Below are 16,049 nucleotides of genomic sequence, written 5' to 3'. Positions count from 1 at the left end.
CAGACTGTCACTTCTATTTTACCAATATAGGAGTCAAACCAATACACCAGCCAAACCAATTCAAACAAGCTTTATTCGACAGATGATGTCATAAAAGCATGTACAAAAGACGGATAAAAACATAAGCGATAACAATAAAACATCAGCAACAGTGTAAAATAAAGCCTGAATGGTCAAACAACATCACCACGTAAAAGAGAAATCTATTCATCTATAAAAATCCATTAAAATTTCAAATGTTAAAACTTGGTTTAAAAAAGGGAAGAAAATCATATTTGGCAAATTACAGAGCATATTTAAAATTGGCAGGCTCTCAAGTTAAATTAAATTGGCTTCTTCTGTGGTACCTACATTATTTACAGTTAACCACTACCTTAGTTAGCATTGGCTAGGCAGTAAGTAAGTAAGTAAGTAATCTTTGTTGCTTGATTATTAAAATCTTAGCAGTCCATACAGCTATATAAAATATATAAAAGAATACATATGTAGCACAATTTCATATTTCTTTAAAAACGGCGTTACTATGTTCTAAAATCGAACGGTTGACTAGTTAAAAATACATACAATATAATTGTGATAAAAGTGCATAGTTCGAGTGAAGGCTATGGGTGAGTCCCGGTCTGAGGGCAACGCCGGTGTCCATAGATCTAATGGTCAATTATTTGATCGTGATCCACTACACTTAGTGTCGGTGGGTGGTGGGAGTCAGGGAGAGTTACCGGACAGAAGGGCTTGGGCGTGGGAGATTATGCTCATGTTGCTGCGTAAAGTTTTGTTTGTGCATCTTTCAAGAAGCGGACGAAACTGCAGGTTAGTCTAGCGTTGGTCCCGTTGAAGCACGCCATCAGTGCCTGTCTGCAAGACCGGATATGCATTTTGTTTATATGCAGTTTTAACAGCTCTCTCCTCTCCCGGTCTAGAGACTTGCATATGCACTGAAGATGCAACATATTGTCGCAGGGATTCTTTTCTCATACAGAACTGTGCATAGAGACTTGGAACCTCAGTGAATTAGGGTGTGCCAAAACTCACCTTAGTACCCAAAATCCCCTACCAGACTAGCTACAGTGTCTCATTTGTTATTACAAACTCCCAATGTTTAGACAAACCAGAACATGGACTTAGTACACCTCAGGTAACGTGGAACACATGAACACTCTTTCGTTATACAATCATTTCAATCCAGAACAAGGAGTAAATGAGGACGTGTGCACTTTTGAAATGTTTATTCTCTAATGCATTGTTCTCAAACGCAGTATCTTAGCTAATACAAGCAAACATATTATAAGAAACAAAGTAATCAGCATAGTTACTAGTCCATAGAATACAAAAGGTGAAAGCATGTTAAAATGCTAAAATGAAGAAGGTTAAACAACACCTAATTCTCACCCTCCCTAGCTAGTATATTATATTATATCTAAGAAGGTCTCTTTGGGTTTTAGCAGGGCCGGCCCATACCTCAGATCCTAGTGGTAAGGGATCACATCATCTTCCACCAGCTCTCTGCATGCGAAGCACCATCAAGTGTGTGTGTATGCTCTGTGCAAAGTAATATAAAACGCGCCTAAAGCCAGAATTTGGCCGCAGCTGCATGTATGTTATGTCTAGGAACGTGCGAAGATCAGACCTCACAACAACCACTGTGTCGAGATATCCTTGAAGGCTTCAGCACTTACTGTACAGACACAGCTCACTAAGCAAAGCTGATATCAGAGTAACAACATATTATTTGCGTGTGAATCAAAACACTCTACTAGGCTCAAAGCTAAAATAACACTTATGTGTCGTGTGCAGAAGCAGCAGAAAGGTAAAATGGCGTTTAAACTCCTAATAAGCTCATGCTAATTTAACACAGCATATAGGCAAAGCATATCTATATGACAATATCTTCTTTAGTTTCGCCACATAATCTGCATAATGTAGTTGGAAATGTACGTTTCCAGAGGGGGATGTGGGGTTTGACAGGTAAAATCCCCATCCTCAATGCCAGGAAGCCTTCCTTTAGTGATCCAGAGAAGCTGGTGCCGAGATACGGTTGTGGCGAGCATTTTGAGTAGCTTTGGATCACGAACCAGCTGTGGGCCCTCTTATTTAAGCTTTCTTGATCGTTTTTGGTGGAGACGAGCTATGTCAACTTATTAACCAGATCTTTGACATTATTGAATGGAAGTCCTGACTCCCAGATGTTCTCCAGGACTAACATGCTAATCCCTGCTTGAAGGTAGGCCTTGGCGGGGGAGTCGTTTTTCCTTGATATTTCCTTCCATACTAATGAATTCAGCGATCCCGCCACTGCGCTCTTTATTTTATACCAGCTTTTTACATACGCAGCCTTCCTGCTTATTGTCTGATTTGCTATTCCAAACTCGAGTCTTAGTTGCGCTGGGGAGGTATATTTTGGAAGCTTGAAGATTATTCTGAGGGCTTTGGCGACCGTTTTGTTCAGGGTTGTTTCGTCCGTCCCTCGCATGGCCTCACTGCCATAGGTTATCGTTGGTAGCAGCTTTGCTTGAAGCACTTCAAGCAGCGGGAGCAGGTTTGGTCCTGTAATTTTGTTTTTAAGATTTTTTAAGGTGATTGCTAGGAGGGTCCCTCGCCTTTGAATTGCCTCTTTTTGTTGGTCGTACGACCTATTTTTGTCAAAGATTATTCCAAGGTATTTATACTCTTTGACGACTTCAAGTTCTCTCTCGCCCAGCTGTCATTTCAGTCGTTTATTTGTTTGCGCTGGTTTAGCACCATTACTTTTGACTTTTCTAGGTTAATTTCTAACCCGTTATTTGAGGCGAAGTTGTTTGCAGTATGAAGCAAGTGTTGTAAGCCGACTGGAGTTTGGATGATTAATATCAAGTCATCAGCATACAGTAAATTTGAAAGAGGGAGGCTAGGCGTAGGGAGTTTATTCTTATGGCCCACAACCACCCCAGGAATTTTGCCATTGCTATGGCGATCGTAGGTGATGTGTCTGTTCGAAGGATTCGTCCAGCTTCACTAGCCCTTCTTGTGCCTAAGAGCTTGCAAATCGGTGTCACCAGGCAAACCATTCAGGGAGCATTATGAAAAGGTGTGATGGCAAATGAAGGGAGAAAGCCTCAGGCACCCTAGTCCAGATTTCTGAGGATTTACATTGCTATACTGTGCTGTATTGAACTTAAACACACACACTAAACTTTGCAGATGGGTACAAAGACATGGCTTACCAAGTGCCACGGATACCCTCCTGCAAGCACACATCTCTTCCTAATTGTGGGGAAAGGAGGAGGATTTAACTTGTCTGTGGACTGCAGGCAGGGAAATAAAAATAAAGTATCTACAAAAAAGGGAAGATGATGTGTGGTCTCCGTTGAGTTGGAAGAGGACCGGGTGGGTGAGTGGAGGAGCAGGTATCCAGATGTGGATAAAGCACGTAAGTGTATTGTAGTGTCCATGAGCGGGAATGGCCGGCCCACATGTCTTAGAGAGGGTCGCTAAAGTCAAATATATACTATATTGCCGCACTGATAAGGACCAGACAGAGGTGACTTGTGCATGCCAGGTATATTACTACTTCAGAATGTTACAGAAGATCCAGAGTGATGAATGAAGAAAGAAGATGCTGGCAGGTACTCTAGGTCCAGGTAAACTACCTTATTTTCAATATTTCATGAGTTCAAATAGTTTTTATTTTATAATTGGAAACTGGAGTTTACGGCCAAATCGAAATTGGGAGATGTGCAGTTTTATTGTATGCGGGATTATTGAAATTGAAATTGCATTACACCTGGAGAAGTTTGTTCCCAGAAAATGGCCTGGAATATGCGAATTAACTACCCGTGCAAACCGGTGAGGAACGCCAGTTTCAAGTCATGTCAGGAATGTCAGGATAATTCTGCATCTCAGCATCCCCTATCCCCGCTGTAATTTCGTGTATTGCTGTTCTCAACGACTGGGAGGAGGGCCAAACACTTCTGTGAATATTGTTTATGTTTTTCAGATTATATCCACAAAAAAAATGATCCTGAAGCTTTTAGCGTTCTCTTACACCTCCCATGTCCAATTTAAAATCTATCTAAGTAAATAAATATTCTCAAAGACTCAGGGGTAAAGAGCTTTCCAGTGCATCTGCATTCGATTTTCTGTTTGAGAAAAAGTGAATAGCTGTATTGTGTGAGGGAAAAAGTGATTTTGTTTTCCACCCCCCCCCCCCCCCCGAAGACCTTACAGATAAGAAAATGTACTTGCATGACATAAGGTCCTTGCTTTAATTGCATGCTGTCCTTACTGGCGTAAATGCAGTTAATGTGGATTTAATTTTACTTCTTTGTGTTCCATAATTAGCTAAAATTGACAAAATCATAAGAGGGACGTCACTAGGGAGAGCTCACCGTTATTTTCCTTTTTTCCTTTTTTTCTAGGTTTCCATTTATGTGCTGCTGGATGGCTGGCCAAAGGCAGAGTTGGTTACCCTATTGTGAAGGCCACGTTTAACTGCGGCTTCGGAAAAACTGGGATTATCGATTATGGGCATCGACTGAACAAAAGTGAAAGATGGGATGCTTACTGCTACAACCCTCATGGTTTGTGGAAAACAGACTGTTATTTCCGAATGTGGTTTCTGTTTAGTCATTAATGCTTCCATGGTAGATTTTAAGGGGATAAACGAAGATTATACAACTCTAAACAATGGAATGTTGACAAAAAATGTATAAAATGTCCTGAGCATGTGCGTCCGCAGAAATGTTTCCGGGGGGGGGGGGGCAACATTTTAACTTCATCACTCGCCTTCCGGGGGGGGGCAAAATTGTAACTTCATCACTCGCCTTCAAGGCACGTTTAATGCAGACGGCCCATTGTCATTCTTTATGTGATGATCAGCAGCAGAGAGAATGACAATGGGCCTGTCCACAGTCTGCTCGAGGTCGGGGAGGGGCTGCTGCAGCCTCTAGAGTTCAAAGACAAGTACGAGAGGCCCCAAGTGAGAGAGCATTTAAACTCCTGGGGCTTCTCGCAGGGGAACAGCCTGCTGTAATCTTGAACATTACGGACCAAAAGGAATGGGACCGGCGATCCGGGGGGGGGGGGGCAAGCGCATCCCCTTGCCCTCCCCTGCGGACGCCCATGGTCCTGAGCATAATTTCTCCTGGTAGGAAAACGATCCCTATTGCGCAATATGCCTGCTTGTTTCTTTCCTGAAAGCGTACATAATAAGCAATGTTTGGCTGCTAAAATGTACTTGGACTTGTGTTTTATGCTTTCTTAATTTTGTCTAGCTTGTGCTCAAATTCTTCTAGGGCAGTGGACTTCAAACGTTTTAATGCCACTCCCCCACTGAAAATTTTTTTTTCACAATTATTCTATTAAACTGGCAATGTTTAAATATGTCTACATTGCAGTCCATGGCTGTGACCGTTATAAAAAATCAATCAAATACATGCCAAACATACCATTCTGGTCAGGCAGGCCTTACAAACGTGTAAAAGTATCCACAGTGTGCTTATTAAAAAAAATGAGGGGTGGGGGTTCTGAAGAATATTTACAGGGCCGGACTGACTACCGGGCAGTTTGGAATGCTGCCGAGCTGGGGGCTGATTTTACTGCAGTGGGGGCTGATTTTGTTCACGGAGACCTGCATGTGCTTCGAAATAATGAAAGCAAAACGAATTTCGTTTAGTACACGCAGGTCCCCATCAACGAAATCAGCCCCCAGCTCAGCAGCATTCCAAACTGCCCGGTAGCCAGTCCGGCCCTGAATATTTGCAGTCCCTACCCATAACAACCTCTCCCAGACAGGATATAAATGATAAAAGATGTTAATGAGAGCCCATTACAGAGTGTCTTACTGCAGCTATTTGTTTTCAACTAAAAACAAAGCACAGCATAATGCTTCTTTTGGCCAGGCACCACCCCTCCTGGGATCACTTGAGCCTCCCCACCCGCCTCCCAGTTTGAAAACCTCTGCTCCAGCCGCGGTCGGTAATGGGAGTACCTGCAGGGCGGTGACGTGGGGAGGGGGAGGGGCAGGGTGGGGGTTAGTAATGTATGTATTACGGAGCTTTACAGGTAAGTAAACATTTAAATAAATAAAACAAATTTCGTTGCGCGCACTGCATCACATTTGGGGATGCAGTGCACACAACAAAATTCGTTTTATTTAATTAAATGTTTACTTACCTGTAAAGCTCCATAATACATACATTACTAACCCCCACCCTGCCCCTCACTTCCCCACGTCAGCGCCCTGCAGGTACTCCCATTACTGGCCGCGGCTGCTCTGCTCTGGAGTCATTGTTACGAGTGGGATAGAGCCATACATCCCTTATAGGGATATTGCTACGGCCAATTGTAACTGGGAGTACGAGACTCAGGAATATCGGGCCTGATGAACAAGATACGAATTACACCTGGTAAAAATATATACGGGTCCACTTAATTTTTATACGTTAAAGGTGGGAAATGTCGGTATTGGGACACTGTAGGAAAGGACCTGGTAATTCAGGGTCCTGCATGTCATTGGCAATTCCTTGATCTTCATGAGGGTTGAGGGAATAACTGGCATTACATGATGGGCTCAAGAACTACGGTTATCAGATCTATTAGAATTAATGGGCCACCATGGATGTAATTTAGTGGTACCATAGATAGCAGCTGCTACTTCTCGCTTGCCCCTTGACACTGCTCCTGCAACCCTTGCCTCAGAGTTAGTAAAAGCAGTGGCAAAAACAGGCAGTAGACAGTGTCATGATGAACAAATGTTCCATTCTGCAGGTCCAACTGGTACCTTTTGCTTTCACAAATGTGAAATAAATTTAGCAATGTAATGTGCACTCTTAATAATACATCATAATATGAAGTAAATACAAAATACATATTTTAAATAGCTTGTTTACGTGTTTCATTATTTGGAACATATGAAAACTGATGTGTCTGACTAAACCCTTGACCTCTATTTTGCTTGATTAATAGGTCTTGATAAATGATCATAAATCAAAAAATAATAATGGTGATGAGGAGAAAATCGAGGCAGTAACTTAGTTCATATTAAATATAGGGGTCACCTGAATTAATACAGGTGGAAGTGCCAACTATCATTTAGTGGGATGAAAGAGACAAAACCATAGGAATCGCACGCTAGTCGGTGAAGAGGGAACCTATGCAAAGTTTGGAATGGGAATTGTGTTGTGAGTCAGACAATTATTGATATTGGAGAAAGAGCGTAAACTTTTCTCTTTCGAAAATTAAATACATAGTAGCTATAGTCCTTTAGGCACTATAAAGGTTCATTGATCTTAAATTTGACATATATAATACCCTATGGGGCCATATCCTTCACTCTCCCCTCAGTTGACGTCTTGAGACAGGGATATATCAGCATTTGCTCTATTCTGCCCTCCCAATTCCCAAGACCCTGACAGAAAATAACAAGTCTAGCACAGGGATAATAATCCAGCGGCTTTCACAGTCATCTGTTGTTAAATTCCGTCAGGAGGGCTTAGGGTGAGCACTGAAGCGAGTGTGATATGTTTACTGAGGAAGAACTTCAGATTTTTCTGAAGACGTTGATGGACGGTAATCATAAGCTATTTGAGAAACCTGCATTAATGGTACCAGAGAGAATGAAATAAGGATCTGGGTCAAGATCTAGTCAAAAGAAAATGCCTTGGGGTGACACGCTGCAAGCCTGAAGAACTCGACAAATGCTGGTCTGACTTAAATGCTGCACCAAGGGGAATGTGTGTGACACTAATGATACAGGTTGAAGGCCCCTCCAGCATGTACTCCTGACACTTCTGGAGACACTAATGAAGGTAAGCCTGATTCCAGAGACCGTGCATGGCCTACCTGCATTGACTCATTTGATACAGAAACTGTTGACAGCGTAGACAACACGAGAGGAGAGTGTGCAAGTACTGTTGTCAACATCAACCTCATAGCATGTGACTGTCACCCATGTTAGGTAAAATAGAGACAATGTCCACAGAAGTGCATGTAATGTTTATACACTGTGCCTATTCCAGGTTGTCATAACATTAGTGCAATGCATTCTGGTATTTGTAGTCTAACATCACTGGAACTAACTGCTGACTGCATTCATATTGCATGAATGCCTTTTTCTCAATGACTCACTTGGATTATCCATTTATAGCCAATTGCGTGTTTCCATATGTTGCGTAAACTAAACCTTTGGCTAAATTCCTTAAGGTTTGCTTTCCCACCCACGGGTGACACAGGTGAACTCAGTTAAATGCACCTGCGCTGAATGTGAAAGAAAGCTCATTACAGCTCCACAGAACAACACCCAATACAGTGTTGAAGTAAATTTGGCTTTTGGGTTACTAACAATCCCTGCAATGGGATCAGGGGGACAGTGGTAACAGAAACAAACCTATTTTGTTATTAACAATATCACCCACACATTGCACAAAGAAGAATAGACACTTTCAACAAGGTAAACCAGAACATTTAAAATAATGACACAGACAAACATAAAAGCAGCAAGAAGGCACGTTATGAGCAATGAGAATAAAATGAAAATTTCTAACGCATTTACAATGTAATTTAAACGAAAACACTCTGAAACCTACTTATATGCGCTACCTACAGTAGGAGAGCACTAAAAAGTTGTATAAATTGCAGTCTAGAGTTTCTTAGGGAGAAGGCAGTCACAGCTGCTGGCAATATACAGTGGCGGGGCAGATTAATAGGATTCTTTTTTTTAAAGCCATACCTGATGCTGCCGGCCACCTCGTACCTCAGTGCTCCTCTGCTGTCCTGCTCCCAGAAGTCCCTGGGTGACCACTACAGACTCCCCATCCAATCCATATGCTGATCTTATGCTATTATCAAGCATGAGAGCAGTGCAGGCATTGGCCTGAGTGGGATGGTCTGAAGCTCGCTTAGGCACAGGGAATCTGTGCCATTTCTTCACCTGGCTGTGGAACACAGATGGGTTGGCGAAACCTAAGTGCACATGTCGGTTTGGCCGTCCTAAGACGGCATGCCAAAATGACTTGCATACACACAGTGCCCACCACTCCTTCGCCCTGTCATGGCCCGGTCCCACCCCTCCCTACACCCGCATGGCTCACAAGCTCAGCCAGTCACTTCAAAAATAAAATAATAATAAAATTGTTTTTTTACCATTTTATTTTTCAACTGTTGGCTTTGAGCAGTGAATTGACGCTCCTTCGTCATTATGGAGGAGCCGCAGCGGGGAAAAAGGATGCACTGCATACCTTGTTGGCAGCAAGAGCTGTTGTTATCAGCTGAAGTGTGAAGGCAGTGTTCTATGTGAAGAGCAAACACTCGCTGCAGTATCGGCCTTCCTCTGGGACTCAGCTTTATCAGCATCAGGCAAGATGTAGCATCTTCAAAGTACGCTGGCAGTAGGTGAGCCCGTCTCTGACAGAATCTTGTGCGATAACCTGGACGAAGGCCCTCTCTTGACACGTGATAAAGTAGCAGTCCTTATATACTAAAATCTTATCAGAGATTGGAATTTCTGACATAAGTTTAGGAATGTCTTCCATAGATCATGTGCATCATGGTGTGCATCCCAGACGTTTCCCTATGAACATTTAAGGTGAAAGGAAGTACATTTAGACCACACTATTTTAGCTATATGTCTGTATTTGTTCTCTTTGTGAGCGTCACAGAAATTTTCTTAAGTGAATGACGTAAATTCAGACAACACTATTTTAGCCATATGTCTATATTTATTCTTATTTGATCTTGCCGTGATGATAAATAGACACTTGCCCCAGACTGATGTTGTATCAGGTGTTACATCTATGTCATTAGCTGAATGACTTGACACTTTCACAGTTCTTAGAAAGATAAGGTCAAACGACATCTGCATTAGAGGTAGGCATGATAATGATTGTGCATAGATCAGGAAAGAAGGCATCTTATAGGACCTAAAATGGAGACTGGCCTACTCAAAAATGGAGGCGGAGTTTAGGAGTTTATGTCACATTTACAATGCAAAATGACGCCCATGTCTATTTTTTTTCTCATTCACCTTTCCATTATTTACCTCTGGCAACAAAAGCATCATCTCAATGCATTGCCCTAGTTTACATCTGGAGAGAGCTGATAGGCCTGAAAAAAAGATGTAAAAAACATTTTCGAGCTAGTCCATAGTTCGCTGTAATTATAGGATGTTGATATTTTACTGTTCCAAAGGATTCCCTTCCAACCAGATAGCAAATGGCCCACAACATTTTGGCCTTCTTGGAGACCTAGGGTAGGTGTCCATGCGCCATACTTGTTTCACCGAACACAACCAGTAGGACAAGGTGGGAACATCCTTTAATACCCACTTTCAGCATATCTCTCTCCTTGCCAGCATAATCAAGTAGACCACCAACGTGGTGTTTCTTTTATTACGTTTCATAAGGGTCTACTTTGCCAAATATAATTAATCCAAGGCTTACCTTGATTTTTAAATGCAGCATTTGGCATATAACATTGCATACCTCCTCCCACAACAACAGAATGCCTTGGCATTCCTTGAAAAGATGAATACCATCAGTCCTTTCCAGGCCACTTTTCTTACTGGGCTTGACTTCCCCAGGTTTGACAGCTTGCAGAGGAACCAGAAAGCTCTATGCAGAAAGAAAAAGTGACTCTTTCTCAGATAGGCAGGTTTGACTGTAGAATAAAGCAAACACATAGATACTTGCAAATAATCCTACATCTTCCCCACAGCTCCTCCAGAAGGCAAAGTCCTCGTCCATCTCATCCTAGATAAGTCAGTACCAACAGAAGACTTCCCTCTTTTTCTCTCTTCCTTTCCAAAACCATTCATTAAGGTCAGTTGAGCTTCCTATATCCTACCTCTGGTTGCAGGTTCACCTCTTAATCTGCCAGATATTAAAGGCTGATATGCCACTCCGGGATCCACGTTGAGGATTATTGCCTAATATTAGCCTTTCGTCCTGCATCAATTGCCCGCACCTCTCCAACCCTGGTTCCCTGATAGGAGTCGCTAACCTATCCATCAGACATACTGCATTCTGGGGAAATCCCAGATTGATGCATATTTGCTGTAATATGCCAGCTTTATAGCTCTACGAATCTGTGCCTTTATGTAAGCCATTACTTGAAGCATGTTCAGCCTCACTTTTTTGTAAAATGTTGTGTTTCCAAATTTATACTAGAAGTGGGATTTGCCACCCATTGACATCTTTCAGCATCACCTTATACAAGCTCCCACATGCTACCATTTCTTTTAGTAGGCATTTGCAGTTTTTTATTTGGAAGGCCCAAGCATGTACTTGGAAATCCAGGCACACAAACCCTCCCTTCTCGTGTGTCCTTTGCAGTTTCTTCCATGAATTGCGTGGGCCCTTTGATGCCCAGATGAATGAGCTAATGTTGCCCTGAATCCTCCCTAGCCATTGTTTTTTGAAGACTAAAGGAACTGCAATTACCAGGAAGGTGCATTTCGGCAGGATAGTCATTTTTATTAGGTTAACCCTACCATAGATCGCTAGAGGTAGATGAGACCAGCCAAAAAAGAGAGCCTGTACCTCCATCATAAAATTCTTTAAATTAAGCTCTGATATTTTATCCACTTCCTATATGATTTATTGCCAAGGTATCTCATCTCCTTTTTCACTCCAGGGTGAAGCTCCCCCATTTTCCGAACCATTATCTCTGTCTTGAAGGTGTTAACATTACTTCCCAAAGTCCAAAACCAATTGTTCTACTACTGGTAATGACTCTGTTAAATTAGCTGTATATATCAACAAGTCAACCGCATAAACGGAGATCTTTTCCCCCCAACTCTCATACCTAAATGGGCCAATAATATTTTGCTCTTTGAGTTTCCCTGCCAGTGGTTCAATAAATAGATTAGAAAGCAGGGGGAATGGGATCAACCCTGTGTTGTCCCCTTCAGGATTTTAAACTCTGCTATCGTGCCACCCTTATTAAGAATTTTGGCTGAGGAAGTGGAGTAGATTCTTTGGATCACACATTCGTAAACTTCCACATATGTTGTTTAGTTTTATGAAGGCATTCAGATAAGAACAGCTTCCTCTGTTGAATGCCTTCATTGCATCTAATGTAGCAACAGCTAAGGGAATCCCAAAGATAGTGGCAAGATTGATCGCACCTATTAGCTCTTACGTAAGCTCATGAAGGTATCTACCCTTCATAAAGCCCTCCCCACCACCAAACATAAACTTTTGGCCATGGTATTAATAAACAGCTTATAATCGTTGTTTAATAGTGAGATGGGTCTGTAAGGCTCACCCAACTTGGGATTTTTCCCTGGTTTTAAAATTAAGGTGACCACTGCCCCACCCCAAGAATGTGGGCGTGATGCCCCACTTCCTAATATTTTACCAAATAATTGTATCAAAAAAGGAATTATTACCTCTCCTAAGCCCACATAAAACTTAGTTGGGTAGCCGTCTGAGCATGCGACTTTGCCTCTCATACTTAACTTGGATGCCTTCCTCACATCTTCCATTTCTATTTCTCAATCTAACTGGCATCTCTGTTAGTACGACAATTTGTTAAGTGAGTCCCGTGCTAACCATTTTTTCACATCTTTCTCGGATACCATTAAGTTATCTCAGAGAAAACCTTTAAAAAGTCTGATTCTATGTCATGAGTATTTGAGGTATTTTGCCCTGTTGCCTCATCTTTTATTTCAAGTACCAAATTCCTGGCCTGATCTGACCTAACTTTCCATGACAACAATTTCCCTGTATGATTTCCCTATACTCTAAGTGAGCCAACTTACTTGCCTCCCACCCTGCCTTGGGGCGGGCCTCCACTACTGATGAAAGTTGTTCCCTCTTTGTTCGCATTTCTTTCCCTTCTGCCTCTCTTTCTTATACTGACAACTGCTGGCCCAAAAGACGACTTTCCAACTGAGCCAAGACTTCCTCCGCTGACTGAACCTCTCTTTTATACTGCCTGAACTTCTGGGAAAAAACAGTGATCAACCTTCCCCTCTTAAAAGCCTTAAAGGCCTCCCAAACTATAGGTGTTGAAGCGGAACCAACAGTCAAGCTCAGGAACTCCTCGACCTCCACTATTAGTCGATCCACCACCTCTGGATCCAACAACAGTGCCCTAACAATTGTCCACCATTAGGGTTTCTGCTTTATGGTAAGTGTCAAGTCTAGTCAATTATTGCATGGTCGTAAAAGTGCGCCGTAACATGCTTAACCGTGCTAACATCCTCACAAATGGCCCGATCAACTAGGAAAAAATCTATTCTTGAAGAAAGGGGATTCTTTTTATTATGAAAGGTATATCCCCGTTATCTCTCTGATCTCATCCTCCAAATATTGCACAATCCCATCTGCTTCATCATATTTTCTAGGAACATCTGCATTTTAGGATATGCATTATCTTTACTGTTATCAGACCTGTTCAGATTATAATCCATAATTGTGTTAAAATCTCCGACCATAATCATTGGGTCAGAGAAGAATCATAGTTTCTGAGAAACAGCTTTCAAGGGATCAATATCTTCCATGTTAGGGCTATAATAACCCACCCACATGAGTCTTTTACCATGGGATTGGATGTTGGCAATAGCCCATCCAACTTGCCTATGCACTTCACTCCCAATGATAGTTGCCTCAAAATTCATTTTTATGAATATTCCTAGCCCCCTCATGGTACAGGTGTGATCTGTACACATAATATCTCGGATCCATTATTGTTTGTGAAAATGTTCTAGGCATTCCTTCTTAGTAGGGCTTATTGCATAACCTTATCCGTTCCGAGTCCGTTAACATTCCGTGAAAGAATTTGAGCCATTACAACCATCTTCTCAGACCTGGGTTTTGACTAGTGTTAATCTTACAGCATACCGAGTTCCCTCTTACAAAACAGCTCACTATGGCTTCTGAGGACCTTGAATACCATGTTTAACTTTTTTTCCCCATGTTGCTCCCCACCCAGTGCTTCCTTGACCCATGCCCTTGCCTTCCACCCTCCCTGGATAAACCTTCCCTGTGTCTTCATGGCTATTCTAGCCTTTGGGTGCCCATGATGGAAGTCCACAATCAAAACCTAACCGCAAAACTAAAAGAAACAAGAAAGACATGCTTTAATGGGATCCCTTAGATCATGCATTTTCTGTCTGCACATTACTTTCAAAATGGTGAAGAATTTCAGTTGGGCAGTAGCTTCAAGAGCGTTAAACTCCCTCATTCGCTCCCTTGGATTTCCTTCTGATTTGTAAGTGAGGTGGCAAAACCATTCCTCACGTCCATAGCCAAAGCTTGCAACATTTTTCCACTGTATCCCCTTCTGGGGATTGCTGCTCTTCATCTGTGAGAGTGACTCAGTTCCTCCTCTAATCGCCCCTGACCAACTCCTGCCTCTTTGTTACCTCAATGAGGCTCTCCCCTACATTAGACAGGGTTTGAAACCTGTTTTATGTGTAAAGTGTTCCATCCAAGCTGTTGTGATGTCCTGTAGTCCACCCACAACTACCTTTTGGGGTTGTGGAAGGGGGTCTTGGACCTGGTTGAGGGCATTGTTGATTTACCAATCAGTCCCAGCTCTCCCACTTCAGGGCTAAGGAGATCCAGCCCACTTGACCCCTTTCAGCTAGTATCTTTCAGGTGAACTTTCAAAACAGTCCTCCAGAAGGTGGTTTCTTTCAATGGGGGCTTCTTCTGTAAACAGCCCATAGCTCTCCATCCAGGGTTTGTTGCCTTACCTGCTTGCTGGTCCTCCGTATAGGACTTAATGTTATTCTGGCTCATCCACTCCCACGTTTTCGCCTCTGGTTTCACCTTAGTTATCTTCACCCCCTCTCCGCCCTGTTTGAAGGGGGGCTGGGAAAGGCACAGCCTTGAGGCACTTCTCAGTGAGTATCTTCCTCTCCGTCTGACTTCCCCTTCGAAAGGAACTTCAGACCGCCTACCTTCACTTCACCTTCAATGCCCCCTACCCTGTTGAAAACACTATTGTGGGCTTAGGGTGGCTCCCCAATATTGGCGTCCTCACTCCTCCACACCAACCAGCAGGCAGGCGACCATCCGGTGCTTCTTTTACCTCTTTTTCCACAGAGGGGGAGTGCCGGCTCTTGCGGACCTCCTTGGCTTCACGTAGCCAATGCTCTCCGTCTGCTTCCCCCACTTCCGCTGGTCATGCTGTTTTGTTACCATCGCTACCACCTATGATTGAGAACAGGCTCAGAACCCCATGATCCTCAATATGCAGCCCACCTGGAGTATAAGCTGCCATGTACGCTGTCCTCCTGTTTCTGTATTAACCCTTCATTTGAAGCCGGCCTGTGACTGGCTCCCTAGCTGGCCATCATGTTCTCCCCACCAAAACTATGAGTAGGTTGGAGATGTTCAAAATTACACTATGTCTTATGTGTCTTGAGTTCCATTGTTGCATGAGCATGTGCAGAAAGATGATGCTTTGGAGGAGGTGATCCTGCTACAACAGGACATCACAATCCTAGTTGCCAGCCAAAGGCATCGTCTATCTGTGGTGTAGATGGAACATGGCACCATCTTAACCACCATCCAGTGTGATTAAAGCAAGATGTCACACACCAATACCCACTAGCCACTTTGTGATGCCATAGGAGCAACACATCACCTCATAAGAACTGTGTGTTTTTCAATGGAAGACACTATGCATGCAGAAGCGGTGACCACGTGCACTCAACTACACATGTCGGCACATAGGTAACTTCATGGAGACATGTGGTGACCTAAAGGTCCAAATGCAGGCAATGGATGATGGCTGGAAGGGAGTAAGAGGAGGCTGTGTCTCGGATGCCTAAGAGCCCTCTCTGTGCTCCCTCTGCTGCTGACCAGTCACACAGGTCTGCGCCTCAGCTGGTCAATGACATTACCATCCTGAGCCAAAGTGTGAGGCTACATTAAGATTTTGTGAGAGTTACCTCTTGCGCGGGGATTTTTGCAGGTCACTTCCAACATAACCCACTTCACTGCCATCACTGGCAGCACACTCCACCCCTCTGACCACCTCTGTTGGCAAGGAGTCTTCTAATGTCAGCGCGCCTGCGTCCAAATGCCCAACAGCCAAAGGCAACACTGTGGAACACGGTGGAA

General features: G+C 43.1%; 1 protein-coding gene across 2 annotated transcripts in view; it reads left to right on the top strand.

Annotated features, from left to right (window-relative positions):
* The window catches only part of TNFAIP6 (TNF alpha induced protein 6), a 254,345-nt gene that overhangs the window by 199,174 nt on the left and 39,122 nt on the right, over positions 1-16,049 (top strand). For both annotated transcript variants that reach the window (XM_078683865.1, XM_078683864.1), the window contains exon 3: positions 4,395-4,556. In XM_078683865.1, the coding sequence (XP_078539991.1) occupies positions 4,395-4,556 (162 nt within the window). The remainder of the gene's footprint in view (positions 1-4,394; positions 4,557-16,049) is intronic.

This window comes from Lissotriton helveticus, chromosome 3_1, assembly GCF_964261635.1.
Source record: "Lissotriton helveticus chromosome 3_1, aLisHel1.1, whole genome shotgun sequence".
Classification (NCBI taxonomy): Eukaryota; Metazoa; Chordata; class Amphibia; order Caudata; family Salamandridae; genus Lissotriton; species Lissotriton helveticus.
The sequence above is the reverse complement of the archived record's forward strand: the minus strand, read 5'-3'. Positions and strand labels throughout refer to the sequence as shown.